Source organism: Phyllobates terribilis, unplaced genomic scaffold (assembly GCF_046119375.1).
Source record: "Phyllobates terribilis strain yellow unplaced genomic scaffold, ASM4611937v1 Scaffold_2__4_contigs__length_985480577, whole genome shotgun sequence".
Taxonomy (NCBI): Eukaryota; Metazoa; Chordata; class Amphibia; order Anura; family Dendrobatidae; genus Phyllobates; species Phyllobates terribilis.
In genome coordinates, this window is record NW_027362762.1 from 829891751 (window position 1) to 829919614 (window position 27864).

General features: G+C 44.3%; 1 protein-coding gene across 5 annotated transcripts in view; it reads right to left on the reverse strand.

Annotated features, from left to right (window-relative positions):
* The window catches only part of LOC141231989 (3 beta-hydroxysteroid dehydrogenase type 7-like), a 217105-nt gene that overhangs the window by 105947 nt on the left and 83294 nt on the right, over window positions 1–27864 (reverse strand). For all 5 annotated transcript variants that reach the window (XM_073667765.1, XM_073667767.1, XM_073667766.1 and 2 more), the window contains one exon: window positions 874–982. In XM_073667765.1, coding sequence (XP_073523866.1) covers window positions 874–982 — 109 coding nt within the window. The remainder of the gene's footprint in view (window positions 1–873; window positions 983–27864) is intronic.

Below are 27864 nucleotides of genomic sequence, written 5' to 3' on the forward strand. Positions count from 1 at the left end.
AATTCTACCTGCTTTGGTGGTAGAAGTGGCCCGTTTTTTTTTTGGTACCGTTTTTTTAAGTGTGCCTTGAAAACATTTTTTTTAAGAAGCCCTTTGCCACAAAACAATAGCTTTAGTGCCCTTTAACAACCTGATCTGATCACAGATAATTATTCTGGGCATTATTGATGAAATGCTTAAACATGGCATGTTGTAACATTTAACAGTAGTGACAGAGAGGATGTTCCATATCAATAGTTTCCAACCAATGGCTTGTGAACCACATGTTTCTCATGACCCCTCTTCAGAGTGGCTTGCCGTGGTAGCCCTACCTTATGGCCATATGAATTGGTTACACTAAGACATTCACACTAATAATACTACATACTGTGTATATTCATTTAAAAGAATACTGCCAATTTAATAGTATGATGTCAGTTTCAAATATCAATTTGCAAATTAAAATTTCATGATTTTGTGTTTTTCCACAATTAATGTATTAACATTTTATTACCTAAGCCTGGCTCTCAACTACCACCTCCAAAGCTGGTGGAATTGTGCATTTTGATGAGTTATTAGGCTTCAAAGGGTCCATATTGGGTTCTTACACAGGGGCCATCTTCTATCTGTGTCCTGCCCTGTTCCCTATCATATCATATATAATAATTATGGAGATGATCAGATCATTGTTACATCTCTGATTATGCTTCTGATCAATTCTCATGCATTGCATGTGACTGTTGTACGCTTAGCTTTGCACTTACTCTTTGCACTTACTCTTTGCACTTAGGCTGTTTCAGACTTTGGCCTGATTGTAACCTGATTGCACTTCCATTCTGTTACTAGGATATAGCTTCCAAACATTCATTCTATAACAAGACACATTCTTCTTACCTCTCCATTGGATCGTTATTCGCATTTGGTCCTACTGCTGCTATTGAACTTGTGTAGACTACGTAAGGCACATCCATGGCCAGACACGCATTTAAAATATTTTCTGTCCCTGTGTGCATATTAAAAACCATTATATGCATTTCATCTCTATAATCAGACACTATAAAAGGTCATAAATAGCTGAGTAAATCATTTATATCTGCTGACAAAGACATCTTACATTTTTTTTAGAATTCCTAAAAGCAAACTCAATTGCAAACAGCAAATCATCATAAATGGCTAAATTGAAACTTTTGCTCTGGAGAGATAAAAGAAAAAACGGCAAGTGCTTCAACTGATAATAATATAATTCTACCATAAGGACTACGTAACACACTTTTTTTTAACTATTCTTTAAATACTTGTATGAAGGGAAAAAAATGTCTTACCTAGAACATGCTGCATTTTGAAAAAAAAAAAAACATCTGCTCTCAAAAAACATGACAAAAACCAAACAGCTGTGTAGGTACACTTAACAATACTACACTGTGTTCCAAATTATTATGCAAATAATATTTTCTCAGATTTTCCCAAATTACCTATATGAATTGCAGTCATTGTAATTTTCCAGTCAAATAACTCTTAGAGTACAATTGAAAGGTTTTTGTACAAACTGCCTATGATAACAGTATATTTTTCAAAAAATAAAAAACTCAAACTGCACACAAAATGCATGTTCCAAATTATTATGCACAGCAGAGTTTTCAACCTTTTCATTTTAATAAAGAACAAAAAAATGTTCATTTTTGAAATTATAAGCATTAGCAGGTTATTACAAACTGAAATCAAACAGTTTTCAACTCAAAACTTTATTCTAGGTGATGTTACATTTGCACATAGGACCCCTTGTTCGAAAGGAGCTTCTGAACTCTCTCGTCCATTGAATTTCTCAGGTTTTGGATGGTTTCTGCTTTAATTGTTTTGCATGAGGACAGAATACCCTCCCAGAGCTGTTGCTTAGATGTGAACTGTCTCCCGCCATCATAGACACTCCTTTTGATGATGCTCCAGAGGTTCTCAATGGGGTTGAGGTCAGGGGAGCATGGCGGCCACACCATAAGTTTGTCCCCTTTTATGCCCATATCAGCCAGAGATGCAGATGTGTTATGTGAAGCATGAGACAGTTTTCAACTCAATAAAGTTTTGAGTTGAAAACTGTTTGATTTCAGTTTGTAATAACCAGCTAATGCTTATAATTTAAAAAATGACCATTTTTTTTGTTCTTTATTAAAATGAAAAGGTTGAAAACTCTGCTGTGCATAATAATTTGGAACATGCATTTTGAGTGCAGTTTGAGTTTTTTATTTTTTTTAAAATATACTGTTATCATAGGTAGTTTGTACAAAAACCTTTCAATTGTACTCTAATAGTTATATGACTGGAAAATTACAATGACTGCAATTCATATAGGTAATTTGGGAAAATCTGAGAAAATATTATTTGCATAATAATTTGGAACACAGTGTATATATTATTTATCCAAACTGCCTACTTCTTAGACAGTGCAAACTTAGACTAGACATCCTTAAAATGCGCCAAATTTCTCAAAGTGATTTATGCTGTTTGATTAATGGGTCAAATTTTAAGATTGTCTAGTCCAGTTTTACACAACCTATTAGTTGGCTTTGTGCCAGTAATGTACACCACGTTGAAGTATTTTTGGTGAATTGTATCACATGTTAAATCACCCAGTTTGGCAAGTTGTAAAAGGTATCTAAAACTTATCATAAATATGGCTCAAGTCATTAAAAAAAGTTTTTTGCTGCAAATGATTTCAGTATTCAGGTTCATTTACATGATTTTGATAAGTATGCCTCATTGTGTGTGAAAAAAATAAAAACACACACACAGAAAAAAACACTTTATTTGAATAAAGATTCCCCCCACACTATCCCTCGTTCACCAATTTATTAAAAAAAAAAAAATCCCATGCGGGTCCGGAGTAATCCACCGAATCCAAAGTAGTCCAGAAATGGAAACCTGAAAACAATAACAAGACAATAGATGCCCTCGTTCACCAATTTTTTACCCAAAATGTTGCCACGCAGGACCAACGTAGTCTATGTTCCGCGATATCTCCGACGTCTGTCAATAGCAGTATACCGCTATCCACAGGCGCCGGGTAGTGACGGGTCTCGGATCTTGCTGAGCGTGCGGTAAGGGACGGGGAAGAGGACGTACTGCTGACAGTGCACGCAGAGGCCGAAAGAAGGTTCCCTAAATTTTTTTCCTGTAAAATCCATTAAATCTGGTTTAGTATGTTTTATTGTCAGCCAGGGGCTGGCTGGGAAATTTTGGCCTGGTGGGCAAGAACAAAGCAGTGGCCCATGATTAGCAGCCTATACTTATTGGTTCTGATTCATTAAAGGGGTGGTTCGAAACTTAATTTCTTTTTACTTCTAAAACTCTAGCTATTTAATGTCATCACATGTAAAGCGCCATGGAATAAATGGCAATATAATAATAAATAATAATAATCTGATTTTTTTTCTAATATACTTTACTTTAAAATTCACTATCCTCCCCACACTCCTCTGCATTATTTTTTTCTATTACTTTCTCTATGATGATGCATCATTTCAGAATCCCAGTGCATGTTGGGATACTCAAACGAATCGTCATTAGGGGACAGAGGCTGCGGTCACTGCCACAGCCTTTGTCCCCTCCGTGAAATGAAGCGTCATCAGTGACCTTCGTTTCAGGGGTTGGGCTGGTCACTGCTCTACTAAGCATGTGTTGGTTGTCAAATCCGGTGGATGCTCGGTAGATTCCGGTCACTGTTCTTCTCATTGCACAGTGCGCTCTCTCACCATCTCTGATCAGAAGTGATAAGCTAGCAACAGAGTGCACTGTCATTGCATATTGTGAGTAAAGAATGAGTGAGCAGAGACCAGTGCCGTGCCCACAAGTGACGTCAGATAAGAGATTTGCAGGCTTCCCATCTAGATTGTTACGCTCACGCCCGGACTGACTGGCGTAAGCGTGATTAGTGATCCCACTGTACCATGAACCGAGGAGTGCCTGGAGGGGCGTAACTAAGTATCAACCCGATCCGACCAAGGTCGCACGGCGGCTCAGTCGACTCCGTGAACCAAGGAGGAACTGAGCAGAGGGACCAGGTGCTACTCCAGGTTAGACCCCGGTCACAGCTGTTGACCCACACCGGGGAATGCAGGAACAGGCAGGTTAGACTGGCATACAGGCAGGTGGGTATTGGCAGGCACGGCTGGTATGCAGACAGGTGGATACTGGCAAGCACGGTTGGTATGCAGACAGGTGGGTACTGGCAAGCACGGCTGGTATGCAGACAGGTGGGCACTGGCAAGCACTGCTGGTATGCAGACAGGTGAGCACTGGCAAGCACAGCTGGTATGCAGACAGGTGGGCACTGGCAAGCACGGCTGGAGTGCAGACAGGGAGATACTGGCAAGCACGGCTGGAGTGCAGACAGGGTGGTACTAGCAGGTTGGAGCGCAGGCTGGATAGGGTCCAGTACAGACTGGGAGACAGGAACAGAGCCGCAGATGCGGTAGACAAGCAGAGTAAAGCAAAACCGCCGGAGCGGAGGACAAGGCAGAGCAGAGAGGAACCGCCGGTGTGGTGAGCAAGCAGAGTAGAGCGAAAACCGCAGGTGTGGTGGGCAAGGCAGAGCAGAGCGGAACCGCCGGAGCGGTGGACAAGGCAGAGCAGAGCGAAACCGCAAGTGCGGAGGACAAGGCAGAGCATAGCAAAACTGCAGGTGCGATGGACAAGGCAGAGCAGAGCGGAACCGCCGGAGCGGTGGGCAAGGCTGAGCAGAGAGAAGCCGCCGGAGCGGTGGGCAAGTCACAGCAGAGGGAAACCGCTGGCGCGGTGAGCAAGCAGAGCCGAACAGGGCTGAAGGTGCAAGCAGAGAGGACAGGACTCTGTTCACATGGAACAGACTGGAAAATACAGGAAGATGGCTAGAACACAGGAGGTAGATACGGAGGAAGGGAAAGGGACAAGCAGAACCAGATACACACAAGGTTCTTACTATGAAGTAGCGAGTGGACACAAAACTCACAAACAGAAGTACAGAGACAACGAGTTGGAGTTAGGTGCAGATTCAGATACTGCAGGTAAAGGGAAGGTACGGACATAGAGACAAACAGGTAACAGGCTAGGATACAGTTCAGACAGGAACTGCTACTACAACGAGATACAAGAACGAGCCTGAGTATACAGCCCCCAGGGTGGCAGAAACAGACTAGAAGTCAGAGATAACAGGCCTGGGTATGCAGCCCCCAGAGTGGCGGAAACAGACTAGAAGTCACAGGTAACAGGTCTGGGTATGCAGCCTCCAGAGTTGCGGAAACAGACAAGATACAGGACAGGACCTGGCAATTCAGTTGCAAAGACAGACTGAGTGAAGGTGTGGCTCAGGCACCTCCTTCTGGGTGGAGGGGGTTTAAATATCCAGTGACTCACAGCAATAGGCTGGGGACGCATTAGGAGTGCTCCCACAGCAGCTATAAGAATCATGAAGTAACCGGGCCGCCACCCTAAGCAATCAGACAAGAGACATGCACACAGCATGAACTGGAGCAAGGTTTGCAGGCTGGACTGACAGGTAAGATTGCGGTCTTGCATAGTGGGAGGTGGTGCACTATGCAAGCTCGCCGCCAGGGATGTTACATAGATGCCAGATACCACTGAACTGAATGCTGGAGTCCCACATATCGATCCACTAATCTCTAGTTACAGTGCCTACAAGTAGTATTCAACCCCCTGCAGATTTAGCTGGTTTGATAAGATGCAAATAAGTTAGAGCCTTCAAACTGCAAACGAGAGTAGGTTTTATGAACAGAAGCATAAATCTTACAAACCAAAAAGTTATGTTGCTCAGTTGAATTTTATTAAATTTTAAACATAAAAGTGTGGGTCAATTATTATACAACCCCTATGTTTAATATTTTGTGGAATAACCCTTGTTTGCAATTACAGCTAATAATCGTCTTTTATAAAACCTGATCAGGCCGGCACAGGTCTGTGGAGTTATCTTGGCCCACTCCTCCATGCAGATCTTCTCCAAGTTATCTAGGTTCTTTGGGTGTCTCATGTGGACTTTATTCTTGAGCTCCTTCCACAAGTTTTCAATTGGGTTAAGGTCAGGAGACTGACTAGGCCACTCCAACACCTTGACTTTTTCCCTCTTGAACCAGGCCTTGGTTTTCTTGTCTGTGTGCTTTGGGTCGTTGTCTTGTTGGAAGATGAAATTACGACCCATCTTAAGATCCTTGATGGAGAAGTGGAGGTTCTTAGCAAAAATCTCCAGGTAGGCCGTGCTATCCATCTTCCCATGGATGCGGACCAGATGGCCAGGCCCCTTGGCTGAGAAACAGCCCCACAGCATGATGCTGCCACCACCATGCTTGACTGTAGGGATGGTATTCTTGGGGTCATATGCAGTGCCATCCAGTCTCCAAACGTCACGTGTGTGGTTGGCACCAAAAATCTCGATCTTGGTCTCATCAGACCATAGAACCTTGAACCAGTCTGTCTCAGAGTCCTCCAAGTGATCATGAGCAAACTGTAGACGAGCCTTGACATGACGCTTTGAAAGTAAAGGTACCTTACGGGCTCGTCTGGAACGGAGACCATTGCGGTGGAGTACGTTACTTATGGTATTGACTGAAACCAATGTCCCCACTGCCATGAGATCTTCCCGGAGCTCCTTCCTTGTTGTCCTTGGGTTAGCCTTGACTCTTCGGACAAGCCTGGCCTCGGCACGGGAGGACACTTTCAAAGGCTGTCCAGGCCGTGGAAGGCTAACAGTAGTTCCATAAGCCTTCCACTTACGGATGATGCTCCCAACAGTGGAGACAGGTAGGCCCAACTCCTTGGAAAGGGTTTTGTACCCCTTGCCAGCCTTGTGACCCTCCACGATCTTGTCTCTGATGGCCTTGGAATGCTCCTTTGTCTTTCCCATGTTGACCATGTCTGAGTGCTGTTCACAAGTTTGGGGAGGGTCTTAAATAGTCAGAAAAGGCTGGCAAAAGAGATCTTTAATCCACACATGTGAAGCTCATTATTCTTGGTGCCTGAACTACTTCTTAATACTTTAGGGGGACCAAACAGAATTCTTGTGGTTTGAGGGGTTGAATAATAAATGACACTCTGAATTAACTTTTAACGTTTAAAAAAAAAAAAAAATTTGCTGCAGTGCATTTCCCACTTCCAGGCTGATCTACAGTACAAATGTCACAATGCCAAGTTAATTCCGCATGTGTCAACCAGGTAAATCTGCAGAGGGTTGAATACTACTTGTAGGCACTGTATATCCTTTCTTTGTAGTAGACCTGGATACATTTAAAAATGTGGTACAAATCTTGTTTAAGGCCATGTTCACATGTTGCATGTTTCATGCATTTTTTTTTCTGCACAAATTTGGCACAAAAAATATGCAGCGTTTTGCTGTCCCAGCAAAGTGAATGCACACATCACTTTTTTTCTCTAGCAAATTTGCAGCAGATTTAAATCTGCAGCATGTCAATTCTTACAGATTTTTTCTTCCACACTAATGAGTGGGGAAAAATACGCAACAAAAATGCATGTCAAAAACGAGGCAAAAACAAGTGTATTTCATGCAGCGTTTTCCCTGCCAACACATCACGATTTGCAGAATTTTCTGCTGCAAATCCTGAATGTGTGCCCACAACCTAAGGGTATATGCACATGTTACGTATTTCCTGCAGACATTTCTGCACCAAAAACATCTATTGGCAGGAAAAACGCTGCATAAAATACACACATATCGCCTACAAAAAACACTGGAGCTATACACTCAATAGAATGAAATCTTTATTCAAAAATACAATTTACAATAAATATTAAAAGACATATAGAGGTGCAATCAAGAAAGAACCACAATGTAGTCCCTATAGAGTATACAGGACTTCAAGAACTATTTAACATGAGTGTGGAAAATGTATGGGATAAGACAATCTGAATGATAATGGGTATGCAGTCTATCTAGTAGCCATAGATAGAATATAGCTAATAAAGTATATCTGCCAAAATTGGTAGCAAGATACCTATATTCTTTATTCACACACTGAGGTCAACTTTGACACATGGTAAGGTTTTTAATATTAGACAGAGTAGGACTATCCCGAATGGGTTCACCTTGCCGTGGTGGGATAGCTTTCATGTTATGTTTGATTAAAAACAGTGTTACTAAGAAGCCTATCTTATTTAAATGCACTTTTGCTTTTTATTTATTTACAGCTGGGTTTATGTTCATTTTGCTTCTTGTAGTTTTTTTCTGATTCGTGGCCATTTTGAACATGCATTTATGTGCTGCATTTATACCTACTTAAACCAAGCTCAAATTTTGTGTTTTTTCTTTGTATTTTTTTGCATTCTGTGCAAACCAGGGTGTGGCCTGCCTTCCTAGAAAGCTTTCCTTGGCTAGTGTTCACAGTTCGGGACCCAGTCCTTTGTCTGCCCTTATTCACACACTGAGGTCAACTTTGACACATGGTAAGGTTTTTAATATTAGACATAGTGGGACTATCCCAAATGGGTTCCCCTTGCCGTGGAGGGATAGCTTTCATGCTATTTTTGATCAAAACCCCTATTTTATTGAAACACACTTTTGCTTTTTATTTACAGCAAGGTTTATGTTCATTTTGCTTCTTGTAGGTTTTTTAAGTTGATATTGCTTGAAGGGGCACTATCTTTCTGCCCCACAATCTATTACTTTCTAGCTTGCACAGTGGAGGCATTAATACTTTTTATGGGAAACTATTACTTTCCGGGGCAATATCTATTTGGCACACAGTCTGTAGCATTATTGTAAATTGTTGTTAGGATATTAGTTAACCCTTCAGGTTTTACACAGGAATTAAGGCAAAGTAGAATGAAAAAATGAAAAATTCTACTTTTTTCACTAAAATATTACTTTAGCTGCAAATTTTCATCTTCACAAGTGGTAACAGGAGAAAATGAACACTAAAATGTATTACACAATATCTCCTGAAAGTGGCAATATCCTATATGTGGCAGTTTGGGCACACGGCTGGGCTCAGAGGGAAGACGTGCTATTTAGCATTTGGAGAATTTTATAATATTTGGATGAGGTAAAATGGATTTGAAAAATTGTGGTTTTTTTCCAGTAAAATGTTGTTTTAGTCCCAAGTCTGTAATTTTCACAAGGTATAATAGTAGAAAATAGACCCCAAAATTTGTTACACAATTTCTCTCGAATATGGGAACATCCCAAATGTAGTCAAAAACTACTGTTTAGTCTCATGGCAGGGTCAGGAATGGAAAGATCACTATTTAAGTTTTGGAGCATAAATTTGGCTGGAATAGATTGTGACTGCCATATAGCATTTGCAGAGCCCCTGATATGCCAAAACAACAGAATACCCCCACAAGTTTCCCCATTTTAGAAACTAGACTTCTCAATAAATTCATCTAGGGGTTTATTGAGCATTTTTAACCTACAGGTAACAAGTAACCTACAGGTGATGGAATAAACTTTATGATATTTAGATGTGAAAACCAAAAATTTTTTTTTTCCACTAAAATACCGTTTCAGCACCAAATTTATAATTTCCACAAAGGATAATAGGAGAAAATGGATTCCACAATTTGTTATGCAATTTCCCATATGTGATCAAAAACTAATGTTTTGTCGCAAGGCAAAACTCAGAAAGCAAAGAGCACTATTTAATTTTTGGAACGCAAATTTGGACACTGTTTTGCATTTTGCATTTGCAGTGCCCCTGAGGTGCCAATACGCAGAAACACCAACAAGTGACCGCATTTGTCAAGCTAAACCTCATAAGGAATGCATCTAGGGTGTGGTGAGCATTTTTAACCCACAAACTACATCACTGAATTTTATGAGATTTCCAGGCTGTGAAAACTAAAAATTTGGGTTTTTTCCACAAAATTTTTTACTTTAGCCTCAAAGCTTTAATTCACATAAGAGGTAAATGGAGAAAATAGACAGGACAATGTATGCCATTTTTACCGTGGCAGTACCACGGTAAATATGTGGTTGCACATTACTATTTGAATAGATGGCAGGGATCAGATGGGAAGGAGCGCAACTTGGCTTTTAGAACACAGATTTTGTTTGAATAGATTGTAGCTACCATTAGCAGAGCCCCTGAGGTGTTAGATCAGCAAAACCCCAACAAGTTAAAATATATGGACCTGCGCTGACGTCATTTAGTCATGTGACGGGTCATGAGACCGTTGACGTCGGCAGGTCCTTTAGTGTACCGCGAGCTGCCGGCAAGCCGAGACGCATCAAATAAAGACATCGGGAGCCATCAGAAGGTAAGTATGATATTTTTTTATTTTTTAACATTATTTCGGTCACACTATATACAGTACAGACCAAAAGTTTGGACACACCTTCTCATTTAAAGATTTTTCAGTATTTTTATGACTTTGAAAATTGTACATTCACACGGAAGGCATCAAAACTATGAATTAACACATGTGGAATTATATACTTAAAAAAAAAGTGTGAAACAACTGAAAATATGTCTTATATTCTAGGTTCTTCAAAGTAGCCACCTTTTGCTTTGATGACTGCTTTGCATACTCTTGGCATTCTCTTGATGAGCTTCAAGAGGTAGTCACCGGAAATGGTTTTCACTTCACAGGTGTGCCCTGTCAGGTTTAATAAGTGGGATTTCTTGCCTTATAAATGGGGTTGGGACCATCAGTTGTGTTGTGCAGAAGTCAGGTGGATACACAGCTGATAGTCCTACTGAATAGATTGTTAAAATTTGTATTATGGCAAGAAAAAAGCAGCTAAGTAAAGAAAAACAAGTGGCCATCATTACTTTAAGAAATGAAGGTCAGTTAGTCCGAAAAATTGGGCAAACTTTGAAAGTGTCCCCAAGAGCAGTTGCAAAAACCATCAAGCGCTACAAAGAAACTGGCTCACATGAGGACTTCCCCAGGAAAGGAAGACCAAGAGTCACCTCTGCTTCTGAGGATAAGTTTATCCGAGTCATCAGCCTCAAAAATCGCAGGTTAACAGCAGCTCAGATTAGAAACCAGGTCAATGCCACACAGCGTTCTAGCAGCAGACACATCTCTACAACAACTGTTAAGAGGAGACTTTGTGCAGCAGGCCTTCATGGTAAAATAGCTGCTTGGAAACCACTGCTAAGGACAGGCAACAAGCAGAAAATACTTGTTTGGGCTAAAGAACACAAGGAATAGACATTAGACCAGTGGAAATCTGTGCTTTGGTCTGATGAGTCCAAATTTGACGCTACATGGACGCTACATGCCTGGTTCCCACCGTGAAGGATGGAGGAGGAGGTGTGATGGTGTGGGGGTGCTTTGCTGGTGACACTGTTGGGGATTTATTCAAAATTGAAGGCATACTGAACCAGCATGGCTACCACAGCATCTTGCAGCGACATGCTATTCCATCCAGTTTGCGTTTAGTTGGACCATCATTTATTTTTCAACAGGACAATGACCCCAAACACACCTCCAGGCTGTGTAAGGGCTATTTGACCAAGAAGGAGAGTGATGGGGTGCTATGCCAGATGACCTAGCCTCCAGTCACCAGACCTGAACCCAATCGAGGTGGTTTGGGGTGAGCTGGACCGCAGAGTGAAGGCAAAAGGGTCAACAAGTGCTAAGCATCTCTGGGAACTCCTTCAAGATTGTTGGAAGACCATTTCCGGTGACTACCTCTTGAATAGTGTTGAGCCACCCCCGTAGTGTTCGAGTTCGGTTCGGTTCGTCGAACACCCGTGTGTTCGCCGAACTGTTCGTCGAACTGTTCGTCGAACACCTTCAAACACCGTTAAAACCAATGGCAGGCAAACAAAAACACATAGAAACACATAGAAAACACCTTCAAAGGTGTCCAAAAGCTGACAAACTGCTCAGAAGACACAACTAACACATGGAAAAGTGACAAGTACATATAGTCATGCGAAAAGAAAAGAGGTGGAGGAGTAAAAGGAGGGGGAGACACAGATATAGGCATGTCATGCCCTTCTAAAATCCAAAAAGTGAGAAGCCGACACGGCCAGTCCGTTCCTGCCTGTGCCACCTCTGTGTCGCCGGGTTTGTGCCAAAGCCACGGTGGACCCTGACGGCCAGCCCCCCTATCCCAATACTGGTGCCTGTCCGCCGGTGGGTCGAGGCCCCCCACGGTGGGGGGGTAACATCTGCAGAAGAAAGACCATCTTCCAGCCAAACTAAGATGTCGACTTCTTTTCGTGGACAATGTGATACGATCCCATTCTTACGGACACGCCCATCGCTACAAATTCTAGATGAGGCACAAAAACAGCAGGTGCTTCAACGGATATCAAGTGCTCCTTCAAGTGGGCTCTCCATCACCTCAATTTCAACATCACAAATACTCCAGTCCTTAGAGGTGTCACCCCAATCGCACTTGCTTCCTCACAGCTCCCAAGTCTCCAGCTGCCCGTCTGAGTATGGGGTAACACAGATGGCTGAGTCTGCCCAGCTGTTTACTCATACTATAGCCTGGGAAACGGAGGTCTGCTCCAGAGCTTCTGTTAATCCAGATGAGGAAATGATCTGATCCGATGCCCAGAATCTTTATAAGTTGGATCCAGGACCAGATGAAGAAGGTTCTGAGCATAATGTAGACCCTTGTTCCCAAACTGTAACTCCTGTTGGTGGAGACAATGATGAAGACGATGATGAGACTCAAATACCTGATTGGAGAGACAACTTGACTTTTCGGTTAAGAGGTTGGCTCTGAGGGCGACGGGTGTGATAACACACAGGGTGATGATGACGAGGTTGGAGATCCCACTTACTGTCAACCCACAGTCAGACAGTCGATGAGGTCAGCAGAGGAGGTGGAGGAGGATGTGACTAGCCCTGGGGATGGGGATGACTCGGTACCCGGGCATTTGCCTGGCCTTGGGGATGTCGCGGTGGTCGGCTCCCTGGCCCGTACCCTGGGGTCTCTCTTTAAAAGGGTGGATAATTGTTAATTTTATAAGAGTTCATGACGCCACCTGTGGTATCTGGTGACAAGCACCAGCGCTGCAGCAGTCCACTGAGGCTGGTGATAAGGCAGCTCGATGGTATAGCTCCCCACAGGTGGAGCTAGGTCTCAGGGCAGCGTATGCAGGGGGAATGCAGGACAGGCGAGACCCAGCTGGGTCAGAGCAAGAACGGGAACGGACACGGTAGTCACTTCAGTACCTTTTACTGGTGGAAATTCAGGCACATCCCGGAGCACTGTAGGGTGAAGGGTGCATATCAGGATCCTCCCCAATGAGCGGGTGTAGGGCCTCCTGTTTCTTGCCTCTGCGTAGTAAGTTTCTGACCTGCCTGGAGCTAGGCCTAACTTTGTCTCTGTCCTGCGCTGGCTGACCTTGTGGTAGGGCCTTCTCTTGGAGTTCACGCTCCCAGTATGCGGGGCCTAAGCGTCTCCTGGCTCTGTTACATATCAGCACCTTAGCGATCCTGGGACTTGTAGTTCTCCAGGGATTCCGGTTATGCCTTACTGGGTCATAGAGATACCGGTAAGCTCGGATCCTGTGTCCGGTAAATGCTTCAGGGTGAGCTGGTTAAGCTCCTCTGCCCCTTATGTACTAACTCGCCACTCGCCTTCGGCCTACTCGGGCCCTCACTAGGCTATACACACTAACGGCAGCTTGCCGCGCTTCACTGATCTTACGGCACCGGCACACCTTAAGCTCTATCTGGGCTCCCTGAATCTAGCAAGCAGGAGCCTCGTGCTCCACTGCTGAACTATTAACTGCGTTCTCTAGACTAGACTGAGCTCCACTGCAGACTGACCTCTCTTAGGCTTCTCTACTGCAGGAACTCTTCAGAGGAACTGAACTGCCTAGCTCCACCTTCCCTATTTATATCTCTAACGGGCTCCCTCTGCTGGTCTGAGGTGGAAGGTGGAGATGTGTGAATGTTTATGGGGGCCTCTTGTGGAGGATTCCATCAATGCACTCTTGTAGGATCTGTGATACCAAGCGCAGCGGGGCATCACAGATGCTATTGACGACGAGGTTAGGTTGCGCCTTCCTGAACAGAGACGGAGTACTGGAAACACGTCAACAACTGCATCCTCAACCACAACTCTGCCTCTGACCACAAGTCGTAGTGGCTCTTCAGGTCACATGGGCTCTAAGCCTTGCATAGCCTGGGCATTTATTCAGATCGATAAGGATGACCCAACTCGTGTTATCTGTAATATTTGTCAGCAAAAGCTAAGTAGAGGCCAAAAAATACATAGTTTGAGTACTTCATGCATGTACCGTCACATGGATATGAAGCATAAGTTGCAGTGGGAAGCTCACTGTGCTACAATGCGGCCTAGTCGGCTGGGCCAACCACCGTCTGCCCCATCTTGTGCATCCGCAGCCTCTTCATCCTCTGTGACTGGGGGGACAGCAGTCACACATGTTTTTGGACGCAGACCTGCCACCTCTTTACCCGCAACAGCCAGTGTGATTGGCAGGTCGTCAGTTCATTGGGAAGTGGAAACACCTGCTAGTGTTGAGCGCTCTCCGACATCGAGAGCACCACCTTTGGATCAAGGCAACCTAACATGTCCGCCTGCATCTTCCTCACAGACCGGCAGTTTGCCGGGGACACCCTTATCAACCCCGTCTAAGCACAATAGCCAGCCCTCGGTCCCTCAGATGTGGACAAGTAAAAGACCATTTCCTCCTAGCCATGAGAAAGCTAAGAGGTTGAATTTCACCATCTGCAAGCTGTTGGCTACAGAAATGCTGCCTTTCCGCCTGGTGGACACAGAGGATTTTCGAGACCTTATGTCCGTCACAGTGCCCCAGTACCAGATGCCCAGTCGGCACTACTTCTCAAAGAAAGGTGTGCCTGCGCTCCACCAGCATGTCGCACACAACATCACCGCTTCTTTGAGAAACTCTGTGTGTGACAGGGTGCATTTCACCACAGACACTTGGACGAGTAGGCATGGACAGGGGCGTTACATGTCGCTGACTGGGCATTGGGTAACTATGGTGACAGCAGGACAAGGGGCTGCTGTCCAAGTCTTGCCGTCCCCACGAGTTGTGCGTCAATCCTCTTTATGTCAAAGTTCCTCCACTGCTTCTGCCTCCTCAACCTCCTCTCGGTCTTCCACCTGCACCCAAAGCCTGTCTGGTCATGCCACAAGCTTTCTAACTGCGCAGAAGGGATCCTGCACACCTCCTTACTATGCTGGCAGTAGGGCTCAACGTCATCAGGCGGTTTTTACATTGAAATGTCTGGGAAATGTGAGTCACACAGCTGAGGAGTTGTGGTCAGCTCTGGAGAACCAATTTCATGAATGGTTGTCTCCACTGGACCTGAAACCAGGGAAGGCCGTGTGCGACAATGCTGCAAACCTGGGTGCGGCCCTTCGCCGGGGCAATGTCACACACGTGCCTTGTATGGCTCACGTGTTGAACCTGGTTGTCCAGCAATTTTTAGCCCACTATCCCAGACTAGATGGCCTTCTGCAGAGGGCACGGTCGCTGTGTGCTCACTTCCGCCGTTCGCATCCCGCAGCTCAGCGACTTACATCTCTACAGAAGTCGTTGGGCCTGCCACTTCACCGGCTAAAATGCGATGTGCCTACCCGGTGGAATTCAACTCTGCACATGTTGCAGCGACTGTGGCAGCACCGACAAGCCCTGGTGCAATACGTTCTGACGTATAGCCTGGGCCAACGAGATTCAGAGGTGGGGCAAATCACGCTGGAGGAGTGGTCTCAGATCAGGGACCTATGCACCCTTCTGCACAGTTTTGAAATGGCGACGAAGATGTTTAGTGCTGACGATGCCATTATCAGCATGACTATTCCGGTGATTTACATGCTGGAGCACATGTTAAACAGAATTCGGAGTCAGGTGGTGGCACAAGAGGAGGTGGAGGAAGTAGAGGAGGAGGAGTTGTATGCGGAAGGGCTAACATCTGCAAGGTCCAGACGGTCGGCAGCACCAAGGCGGCAGGCATGTGAGGGTGGGGGAGATGGTTTTACCAGGGCGCATGGTAGCAGCCAAACTAGTGAGGAAGGTGCAGGAGCCCAGGAAGAAGTGGAGGACGAACTGATGGAAGACTCATCAGATGAGGGAGACCTTGATCACATTTCTGTTGTGCGAGGTTGGGGGGAGAGGACAGAGGAAGGAAGCATGATTGTTACCTCGCCACCAACACAACAGGGACTTGGTGCTCCTGGATGCGCAACACACATGAGTGCCTTCTTGCTGCACTACCTGCAACATGACCCTCGAATTGTGAGAATTAGAAATAATCCTGACTACTGGGTTGCCACACTGTTAGATCCCCGGTACAAAAGTAAATTTGCAGAAATTATTCCTGCCATAGAAAGGGATGCACGCATGCAGGAGTATCAGCAGAGACTGTTGCAGAATCTTACATGTGCTTTTCCACAAAATACCAGTGGTGCACGTAGTGAATCTCACAGTTCCAACTTGCCAACCGTGGGACCGTCAAGTGTTCAGCACTCAAACCGTAACAGAACCACAGTATCTGCTGGTAACATCAATTTTGCGGAATCATTTCACCACTTTTTTAGCCCATCCTTTGCAAGGCCACAGGAGACAAGAAGTCTGACACATAGTCAACGCCTAGAGACGATGGTACAGGAGTATCTCTAAGTAAACATTGAAGCCATGACTGTGTCACTGAACCCTTGCTCTTTTTGGGCTTCCAATCTGGATAAATGGCCGGAGCTAGCCACTTACGCCTTGGAGATCTTGTCATGCCCCGCAGCCAGCGTTCTGTCTGAACGTGTGTTCAGCGCTGCTGGTGGTGTGCTGACAGATAAGCGCACGCGGCTCTCCACTGATAATGTAGACAGACTCACGTTCATAAAGATGAACAAATCATGGATCCGAAATGACTTTTCTACCCCTGTGTCATCCTGGGGAGAGTAAAAGCTTGATGATTGGTTAAAATCACCCTACCAACCGTTTTAAGCTTTCAAATTACTAATCATGTTTATCTGTATCTTGACTGGAAAATAATTTGGGCTTTGTAGCAGTGTGCAGCACTGATCCTATTAGGCCATCTATACTAAAGCTTCACCAGATTTAAAATTAAAAATAATTTTTAGCTGCATCTAGCCCGGAAAATAATTTTGGGGCTCCGAGATGCGCAAGGCACATAAGTGCCTTCTTGCTGCACTACCTGCAGCATGACCCTCATATTGTCAGAATTCGAAGTAATCATGACTACTGGGTTGCCACACTCTTAGATCCCCCAAACTTTTCGATCAACCTTTTCATTTTAATAAAGACCAAAAAAATGGTCATTTTTGAAATTATAAGCATTAGCAGGTTGTTAGAAACTGAAATCAAACAGTTTTCAACTCAAAACTTTATTCTAGGTGATGTTACATTTTCACATAGGACCCCTTGTTCGAAAGGAGCTTCTGAACTCTCTCGTCCATTGAATTTGTCAGGTTTTGGATGGTTTCTGCTTCAATTGTTTTGCATGAGGACAGAATACCCTCCCAGAGCTGTTGCTTAGATGTGAACTGCCTCCCGCCATCATAGACACTCCTTTTAATGATGCTCCAAAGGTTCTGAATGGGGTAGAGGTCAGGGGAGCATGGGGGTCACACCATAAGTTTGTCCCCTTTTATGCCCATATCAGCCAGAGATGCAGATGTTTTATGTGCAGCATGAGATGGTGCATTATCATGCAGAAAAATGATCTTGCTGTGAAATACACGGTTCTTCTTCTTGAACCATGGCAGGAAGTGCTGTTTGAGAAAATCCACATACATTATGGAGTTCCTCTTTAGCGCCTTCAGGGATCCTAAAGGGGCCGACAATCTCTCTCCCCATGATTCCAGCCCAAAACATTACTCCACCTCCTCCTTGTTGGCGCTGTAGCCGTGTTTGCGTGGGGTGTCCATCAACCAGCCATCCTCCACTCCATCCATCTGGACCATCGAGCGCTGCACGGCACTCATCCGTGAACAAAACAGTTTTGAAATCAGTCTTCATGTAATGTTTGGCCCACTGGAGCCGTTTCTGCTTGTGTGAAGTGGATAGAGGAGGTCGACAGGATGGCGCATGCACAGCTGCAAACCTCTGAAGGACCCTGCATCTTGTTGTTCGGGGGACGTTGGAGGCACAAGCAGCTTCAAAAACTTGTCTGCTGCTATGACAAGGCTTTTTTGCCGCTGCTCTTTCAACCTGACGTAATTGCCTGTAGGAAAGAGTCCTCAATTTGCCCTTATCAGCACGCACACGTGTGTACTGTGAATCAGCTACATACTTCTTGATTGGCAGGACACTTCATCCTGATCATCGCACAATGTTGATTGTAGTCATGCCTTGACCTAAACACTCCACAATTTGTTGCTTCTCAGCAGCCGACACATCCTTTTTCTTTCCCATTTTGGCAGAAAATGTAGGCTGCTTAATAATGTGAGAGAGCCTTCTTAAGTAGTCTTGCCTTTCATTGGACACACCTGCCAAACTAATTAGCACAGGTGTCTGCAATTGCTTACAGTGATATAAAGAGCCCTGACACACATCACCATCAATGAGTTTAACTGACAAACAAACAAATTCTTCCCTTATCACTCCTAAACACTTTTTGTATAATAATTTGGAACGCGGTGTACATGTGCTTTTCCACAAAACACCAGTGGTTCACGTAGTGAATCTTACAGTTCTAACTTGCCAACCGTGGTCTGTATGGAGTTGTTCAATAAAGGGCCCAAAATTAAGATAACATAGATGGGAGAGGTCTCTATGAATAGGAATTCCTAAGTATTTGATACCCTGTGAGGGCCAGGCAAAGGGAAAGTTGGACTGGATGGAATCCTATATGGATTTGGGGAGGGAGACATCGAGGGCCTCAGACTTCGCTGCATTGATTTTAAAATTTTACCATGTAACAAAGTGATCTATTTCAGCCATAACAGCATGGATGGATATATGTGATTGAGTGATATATACTAGGACATCATCAGCAAATAGAGAGCACTTGTACTCGGTGCCTCCCACCTCAATCCACCTAATATTGGGGTTATGGCGAATTGATGAGAGCAGGTGCTCCGTCACTAGGATGTATAAGAGAGGGGACAGAGGACATCACTGCCTTGTCCCATTGGTGATTGTGAAAGGTGATGAAAATGTTCTGACGCACCCCCTGGGCCTTGGGACACCCGGAGCCGGACCCTTTTTGGTGGATGCTGGTGGTTGTAGTCTTCGTGGCGGCGACCCAGTTCCGTGGCTCAGGGCGGTCAAACCAGTGGCGGAACTATTTACGTGGTTTTCATGTTTAAATGTCCGACTACGCCACCCGTGGATTGCGGTCAGAGTGAACCGCCGCTACAGGGCAGACCACTGAGGCTGGTGTTGTGGGTGCAGCAGAGCGTAGCATAACTCCCCACGGGAGGAGTATAGCCTCAGGGCAGTGTATGCGGAGGATGGGGGTGATGGTGCAGGGCAGCAGCAGTAACGACACGGAGTCAGTGATGCAGTTCAGGGCCTTTACTCACAGTTCTTATTATCCAGACCACGTCTGCAGGTAACGGCTGCCCACGTCGTACTGTGCTCACCAGGTGAGGGGCTCAGACAACTCCCAGATAACTTTGGAGCACTTCACAGGACCCCCTTTGTGTGTCCTTTGTCTGGCCTTTCTTACCAACACTTCTGTCCGGCTGTCTCGGGCCTCCTCTTGGTAAACTTGGCGCCAGTTTCCCTGACCCTATGTGGTGCCTTCCTAGCGGGTGTAGCGAGGGGCTGCGCCACATAAAATGTCAGAGCCTCCGGTTTCTAGCTGAGGGTCGTTTCCTGCCTCCACTAGTTCGGGGACCGGTCTCCCCCTTTGGCCTGACTCCTCCACGCAGGTGGATTCGGGCGTGCGGTGGCGACTCGCCCGTCCGCACCCCTGGGATCCCTTCATTCCTCGTTCCTGGAGCCTTCTCCGCTCCTCTTCCTTCCTTCTCCCTCTTCCAGGCCTGGGCCTCTGTTACTAGGCCCGCCTCCGGAGCAGAGCTCATGCAGAGCCCCTGCTCCCTGCCACTTCTGCTCAGACTTCTCTGCACTGAACTAAGATGGTGCCCACCTTTTATACTCCCTTCTCAATGCACCCAGGAACTGCTTCCTCCCTGCTCCTGCACTACAGGGTTCCCCTTCCTCAGTGTTCCCTCCCCCCACTCCAGCCAGGGACAGGGACTGTCGTGCCCATCTCAGGGGCATATTGGTCGCCCTGCCCCATGGCAATGTGGTGTAATGCATGCAGGTGTCGGGTCCTGATCCACACTCCATCCTTACCTGAGAGTGAGATATCACACCTCTGGGTGAGGTGCAATACGTCTTTAGCAACCGAGCCCTCAGGGTGCTACAGTTCCATTTATCTTCAGCCTAGGTGACGTATTGCGATACAGGGCCGTGATTTTGGCTATAAAAGGGTCCCCTAGACCCCTACCCCAAGCTTTTTAAGAGAATCATATATGGCGTGCCAGGAGACTCTATGGAATGCTTTCTCAGCATCCAACGAGAGTATCTAATTACAAATTTTTAACTGCATCTAGCCCAGGAAATACTTTGTGCCTAGTAGCAGTGTCTGCTAGTAAGCGGATTATCCCGGCTGTTAAGCAAGCTACACCACCTGTAGTTTAGACACTTAATTTTTTCAAAGGAAATGCTTCGGGACCATGGGATACTTAGTGAAGAGCATCAGGAGGCACCCCAAGGCATAGGGGCTGGGACTGGCAGTAGGATGCCTTGCGGTGGACAGCCGAGCTCGATCCTTATAATAGCTTTTTAACTGCAGCAGCTTTAGTGGACGCTACTGGAGCTGGAATTACCGCGGCTGCTGGTATGAGACTTGCCCTCCAATAGATCCTTGTAAATGGATTTAAAGTGTATTCATTCAAATTAGAGAGACAATTTAAATTAAAAAGCTTAGAGCTGCCTCCACCACAGGGGGGCTCGCTCGACCCACCAGCGGACAGGCACCAGTATTGGGAGAGGGGGGCTGGCCGTCAGGGTTCACCGCGGCTCTGGCACAAACCCGGCGACACGGAGGTGGCACGGGCAGGAGCGGACTGGCCGTGTCGGCTTCTCACTTTTTGGATTTTAGAAGGGCATGACATGCCTATATCTGTGTCTCCCCCTCCTTTTACTCCTCCACCTCTTTTATTTTCGCATGACTATATGTACTTGTCACTTTTCCATGTGTTAGTTATGTCTTCTGAGCAGTTTGTCAGCTTTTGGACACCTTTGAAGGTGTTTTCTATGTGTTTCTATGTGTTTTTGTTTGCCTGCCATTGGTTTTAACGGTGTTCGAAGGTGTTCGACGAACAGTTCGACGAACAGTTCGGCGAACACACGGGTGTTCGACGAACCGAACCGAACTCGAACACTACGGGGGTGGCTCAACACTATTTCTGACAGTCCTGCTCTTGCTGCTTCCGTGGCCGCACCTATGCGGAATGACTGTGTCCCGTAATCTTTGGGGTGGTTCCCTGCCGATGTTATGCATTTATTAAATATAGCTTGGAACAGGTATCTTGATAATGGCGTTCCATCAATGTGTGATACGAAGAAATTACTTTGTGATCTGATGGTTAGATATGTTTTTACTATTGTTACCCGACTTAGTGTACCGTTTGTGGGTTGTAGAAGTACCCAAGTACCCCTGCCCGCTGGAACCGTTTTCGATTGGTGTATGCGTACACGTATTGCATTATTGGCTATGACTACTTCCTGGTGTAATAAGCGTCCACTGGTGGTAATTTTGGATTGAGGGACTAATTCGCTTATACATAGCGCCCCGAAGAAGGCGATCACAAATGCAGTAGACATTAGTGTTGCTTCAAATTGTGAGTGTCATGTTAATGGTGTTAGGGATAAGATGTGAGAAATCAGTTTTAGTGACACGGGACGGGACGTCTACATTCCTGATTTGGCTGACCCCTTTTCCACCCTTTTATGGATTGTCTGATGATGAATCTTTGTCACATCTCCCCAATTCAGTAGTTGGAAGTGAAATGCTACTCCGGTCAGACACCGCTGCGCTGACGCCCCTGATATGCCCCTCATCATTAGCTGGTGGAGAAATTCTATGGTGACTTGTGATCTGGCTTGTTCACATTGGTCAACCCGTCTGCCTGCTACTAGTCGTGTCCACTCTTCCCATGCCTTACCGTATGCTTGCCACGTTAACGGGGCAACTGACGCTCTGATTAATGGCATCAACTATTCGCCACTAGATCCCATAGGGAGGGTGGGCAACTGTTGCCCGATGGGTGGGCGTTGTGGAAGAGCTCTGTGAAAATCTGCCAATTGAATTGTTATAAAGCGTTAGCAGCAGCTTTATACCCCTCAGCATAGTGGCTAGCGCGGACCCATACATTGTGTTTTAGGCACAGGAATACTAGCCTGCGTAGTAGGCCTAGCACTGGGAGAGACGATGATGCCATCTTATTAATGCAGTGCGCTAGGCTGGTGTATTGTGTTATGAAGCGTATATTTTTGTTAGCCAGGCGCGCGCCCCATATTTCTATTGCTACCACTATTGGGAAAAATTATTTTCAGGGCTAGATGCAGCTAAAAATTATTATTAATTTCAAAGCTGGTGGAGCTTGGTATAGATGGCCTAATACAATGAGTCCCACACACTGCTAGAAGCCCAAATATTTTTTCAGAGGTAGATGCAGATAAAAATTATTTTTAATTTGCAACCTGATGGAGGTCAGTATAGATGGACTAATAGAGAAAGTCCCACACACTGCTAGAAGGCCAAATATTTTTTCAGAGCTAGATGCAGATAAAAATTATATTCAATTTGGAACCTGATGGAGGTCAGTATAGATGGACTAATAGAGAAAGTCCCACACACTGCTAGAAGGCCAAATATTTTTTCAGAGCTAGATGCAGATAAAAATTATATTCAATTTGCAACCTGATGGAGGTCAGTATAGATGGACTAATAGAACAAGTCCCACACACAGCTAGAAGCCCAAATATTTTTTCAGAGGTAGATGCAGATAAAAATTATATTCAATTTGCAACCTGATGGAGGTCAGTATAGATGGACTAATAGAACAAGTCCCACACACAGCTAGAAGCCCAAATATTTTTTCAGAGGTAGATGCAGATAAAAATTATTTTTAATTTGCAACCTGATGGAGGTCAGTATAGATGGACTAATAGAGAAAGTCCCACACACTGCTAGAAGGCCAAATATTTTTTCAGAGCTAGATGCAGATAAAAATTATATTCAATTTGCAACCTGATGGAGGTCAGTATAGATGGACTAATAGAACAAGTCCCACACACAGCTAGAAGCCCAAATATTTTTTCAGAGGTAGATGCAGATAAAAATTGTTTTTAATTTGCAACCTGATGGAGGTCAGTATAGATGGACTAATAGAGAAAGTCCCACACACTGCTAGAAGGCCAAATATTTTTTCAGAGCTAGATGCAGATAAAAATTATATTCAATTTGCAACCTGATGGAGGTCAGTATAGATGGACTAATAGAACAAGTCCCACACACAGCTAGAAGCCCAAATATTTTTTCAGAGGTAGATGCAGATAAAAATTATTTTTAATTTACAACCTGATGGAGGTCAGTATAGATGGACTAATAGAGAAAGTCCCACACACTGCTAGAAGGCCAAATATTTTTTCAGAGCTAGATGCAGATAAAAATTATATTCAATTTGCAACCTGATGGAGGTCAGTATAGATGGACTAATAGAACAAGTCCCACACACAGCTAGAAGCCCAAATATTTTTTCAGAGGTACTGTAGATGCAGATAAAAATTATTTTTAATTTGCAACCTGATGGAGGTCAGTATAGATGGACTAATACAACAAGTCCCACACACAGCTAGAAGCCCAATATTTTTTCAGAGCTAGATGCAGACAAAAAATTATTTTGAATTTGCAACCTGATGGAGGTCAGTATAGATGGACTAATAGAGAAAGTCCCACACACTGCTAGAAGGCCAAATATTTTTTCAGAGCTAGATGCAGAAAAAAATTATATTCAGTTTGCAACCTGATGGAGGTCAGTATAGATGGACAAATAGAGAAAGTCCCACACACTGCTAGAAGGCCACATATTTTTTCAGAGGTAGATGCAGAAAAAAATATATTCAGTTTGCAACCTGATGGAGGTCTGTATAGATGGATTAATAGAACAAGTCCCACACACAGCTAGAAGCCCAATATTTTTTCAGAGGTAGATGCAGAAAAAAATATATTCAGTTTGCAACCTGATGGAGGTCAGTATAGATGGACTAATACAACAAGTCCCACACACAGCTAGAAGCCCAATATTTTTTCAGAGGTAGATGCAGAAAAAAATATATTCAGTTTGCAACCTGATGGAGGTCTGTATAGATGGATTAATAGAACAAGTCCCACACACAGCTAGAAGCCCAAATATTTTTTCAGAGGTAGATGCAGATAAAAATTATTTTTAATTTGCAACCTGATGGAGGTCAGTATAGATGGACTAATAGAGAAAGTCCCACACACTGCTAGAAGGCCAAATATTTTTTCAGAGCTAGATGCAGATAAAAATTATATTCAATTTGCAACCTGATGGAGGTCAGTATAGATGGACTAATAGAACAAGTCCCACACACAGCTAGAAGCCCAATATTTTTTCAGAGGTAGATGCAGAAAAAAATATATTCAGTTTGCAACCTGATGGAGGTCTGTATAGATGGATTAATAGAACAAGTCCCACACACAGCTAGAAGCCCAATATTTTTTCAGAGGTAGATGCAGAAAAAAATATATTCAGTTTGCAACCTGATGGAGGTCAGTATAGATGGACTAATACAACAAGTCCCACACACAGCTAGAAGCCCAATATTTTTTCAGAGCTAGATGCAGAAAAAAATGATATTCAATTTGCAACCTGATGGAGGTCAGTATAGATGGACTAATAGAATGATGCTATGCCCAAAAGATTTTACTTCACTAGGTGCAGTAAAAAAATTGGTATTCTATACACAGGTGGTATATCTTGCAACACAGATAGGCTACTCCACTGACTAACACACTCTGCAATAGGCCAAAAAGGATTAGCTTTGCTAGATTCAGCCAAATGCTGTGAAAAAAACTTGCACAGCACTGGCACAGACCTGCCTGGCAAAAACTGATAGGAACTGATGTAACCTAGTCCTGAAAAGGACTCCAATTACAATTAGTCTTTACTCCCACAACCTATCTATTTAAGAGCACAGACCTGCCTGATAAAAGTCATAGGAAATGCTGTAACCTAGTCCTTAAAAGGACTGCAATCACAACTATTCCCTACTCCCAAGCTATCTGTAGATTTGTGCGAAAATTGGCTTGAAATTAACAAGGTATAGCGCACACAGCAACAGCGGTGCCGTCTAACACGCAGCTGCAGCAGTGAGAAAATGGTGGCGACGGGGAAAATGGCTTGGTCTTATAGGGCAAGGACATGTGACATACACTGCCAATGACACATGCCCTTGCTTGTGTGAAAAAAAGCACTTCGCTCCGTGTGTGCGCTGCTGATAGGCTGACAGATTGCACCTCCCCACTGTAAATGCGGGAAAGAGAAAAAAAAAAATGGAGATCTTCATTGTTCCTGCAGAGATCCATCCCCTGCCCCTCCCCCCGCCCCGCTGTACACTCAAACTGCGCATTAACATTAATTTTCATCATTACTGAGAAAAAATCCAGTTATGATTTTGGTGCACGAACAGTTATCAAACATAACCTCGAACAGCCGAATTTTTCTCAAATTGTTCGTGTTCGCCAAACGGCTCGAACACCGCCCAAAACAGCTCGAATTTGAGATTGGCGAACAGTTCGAGTAGAACAACGCTCATCTCTACTCTTGAAGCTCATCAAGAGAATGCCAAGAGTGTGCAAAGCAGTCATCAAAGCAAAAGGTGGCTACTTTGAGGAACCTAGAATATAAGACATATTTTCAGTTGTTTCACACTTTTTTGTTAAGTATATAATTCCACATGTGTTAATTCATAGGTTTGATGCCTTCAGTGTGAATGTACAATTTTCATAGTCATGAAAATACAGAAAAATCTTTAAATGAGAAGGTGTGTCCAAACTTTTGGTCTGTACTGTAAATCCATGCCGTTTGCATGGATTTATATAGTGTGACCAAGTTGTCAAGCACTTTCCAAGTGATGCTAAAATCCCTTGGAAAGCGCTTGTCAACCCGCATGCGGAAATGCATGTGAAGAACGCTTCACATCCGCATGTCCCTGACAGGAAAAACGCATGTACAATCCGCATGTACAATCCGCATGCGTTTTTTCTGCCAGGGAGATGCAGAAACGCTCAGGAAAAAATCCGGAGCCTTTCCGCATCGTGGGCACATAGCCTTAGTCTTCCCAACCCCCCTCTGGGTGAGGTTGTTCTGTTTTACAGAGCTGTGAGCGTGATTGCAGAGAGACACACACAGCTCTATCAAGCAGAACAATCCTACCCAGAGGGGGGTTGGGAAGACTCATTCACACGCTTCCATAGCAATCTGCTCCCTGCACTGTCAGACTTGTATGAGGGAGACTACATTGTGCACACTGGGGGTGGGGAGTTGATGGGACCTTTTATGAGGACAAGAACTGCGCAAACTTGATCAGCTAATAGCCCACTACGAGGATGGAAATGAATAATGCAAGGGGGCGCTAGGGGGCATACCTCAGCAGATAAAAGCTTGGTATTTATTGAAAACGGCATCATTTTTTAAGAAATGTCAATTACAAAAGCATTTATTTTCACATTTTCTGCTAGGTTAAAAGTATTCTTTATGGTGGCACAACCCCTTTAAGGAATTCACCTAGGAGTATAGTGAGTATGTTGAACCCACTGGTAAATAACAGAATTTTATAACATTGGGATGTCGAAATATAACAAAAGTAAAAATGTAATTTTTTTATTAGTTGCAAATTTTTACACATAGGTTAATAGATGAAACTGGACCCCAGTTGCGAAATTTCTCCCAAATGCTTAGGCAGATGGCAGAGCTTAGTAGTAAGACAAGCTATTTGGATTTTGGAGTACAGATATTGCTAGGCTAGTTTGGGGGTGACATAACATTTGTGGGGCCCCTAAAGTGCCAGAACAGCAGAAAAACCCTAAATGTGACTTTATTTTAGAAATTACACCTCTCAATGAATTCATCTATGGCTGCAGTGACTACTTTGGTCTTACAGATGTTTTCACTTTATAGCATCCACTCCATGCTTTTTTTCTGGAGAATTACAAATATAGTTTAGTGCCTATACATTGTGCCCAGTTTGTTCTTCTGGAGCCACACACCCCATAAATTGTTAATTGGGCTCTCCCCGCTACAGTAATGCCAAACATGTGGCCGCTTACCTCGGTTTAGGCACAGTGGGGCTCAGAAGGAGAGAAGCATTTGGATTTGAGAGTGCAGATTTCACTGGATTTTGTTTGAGGGGGTGGGAGCCATGTTGCATTTTCAGAATCTTTGTTTTACCAGCAATGTTGAAAACCCCTATATTTCCAATGACATATGATGGAACTGAGTGGTGACTTGTTTTGTGTGGGATAGGTTAGGATTTTTATTAGTAACATTTTTGGGTACAAAAAACTTTTTGCTCTCTTTCAAAATATGGCTAGGATTACATTCTTGTGTTCTACGCTGAGCACTTAAGATGGGGTTTCTGTGCAAATCCTGCAAAAATGCAATTTAGATGATACGCCTGATGGAACCACTCACTATAATGAGGAAGATGGAGACATTTTGGACTCCGTTTGGCATCTGTTCCTGTGGTATCTATCCTTTTAGGCATGTACGCAACTGTGGTCGACCACACTTGTACGCTAAAATGATGCCTAAAATGATGAGAAAACGCAGAAAAAGACCAGGCGGAGTCCAAAGTGACTCCATCTGTCTCAACAATTTTAGATTTTTCAGAGTCAATTAAATCTCTTTTTTGGCCCATTCTGCCT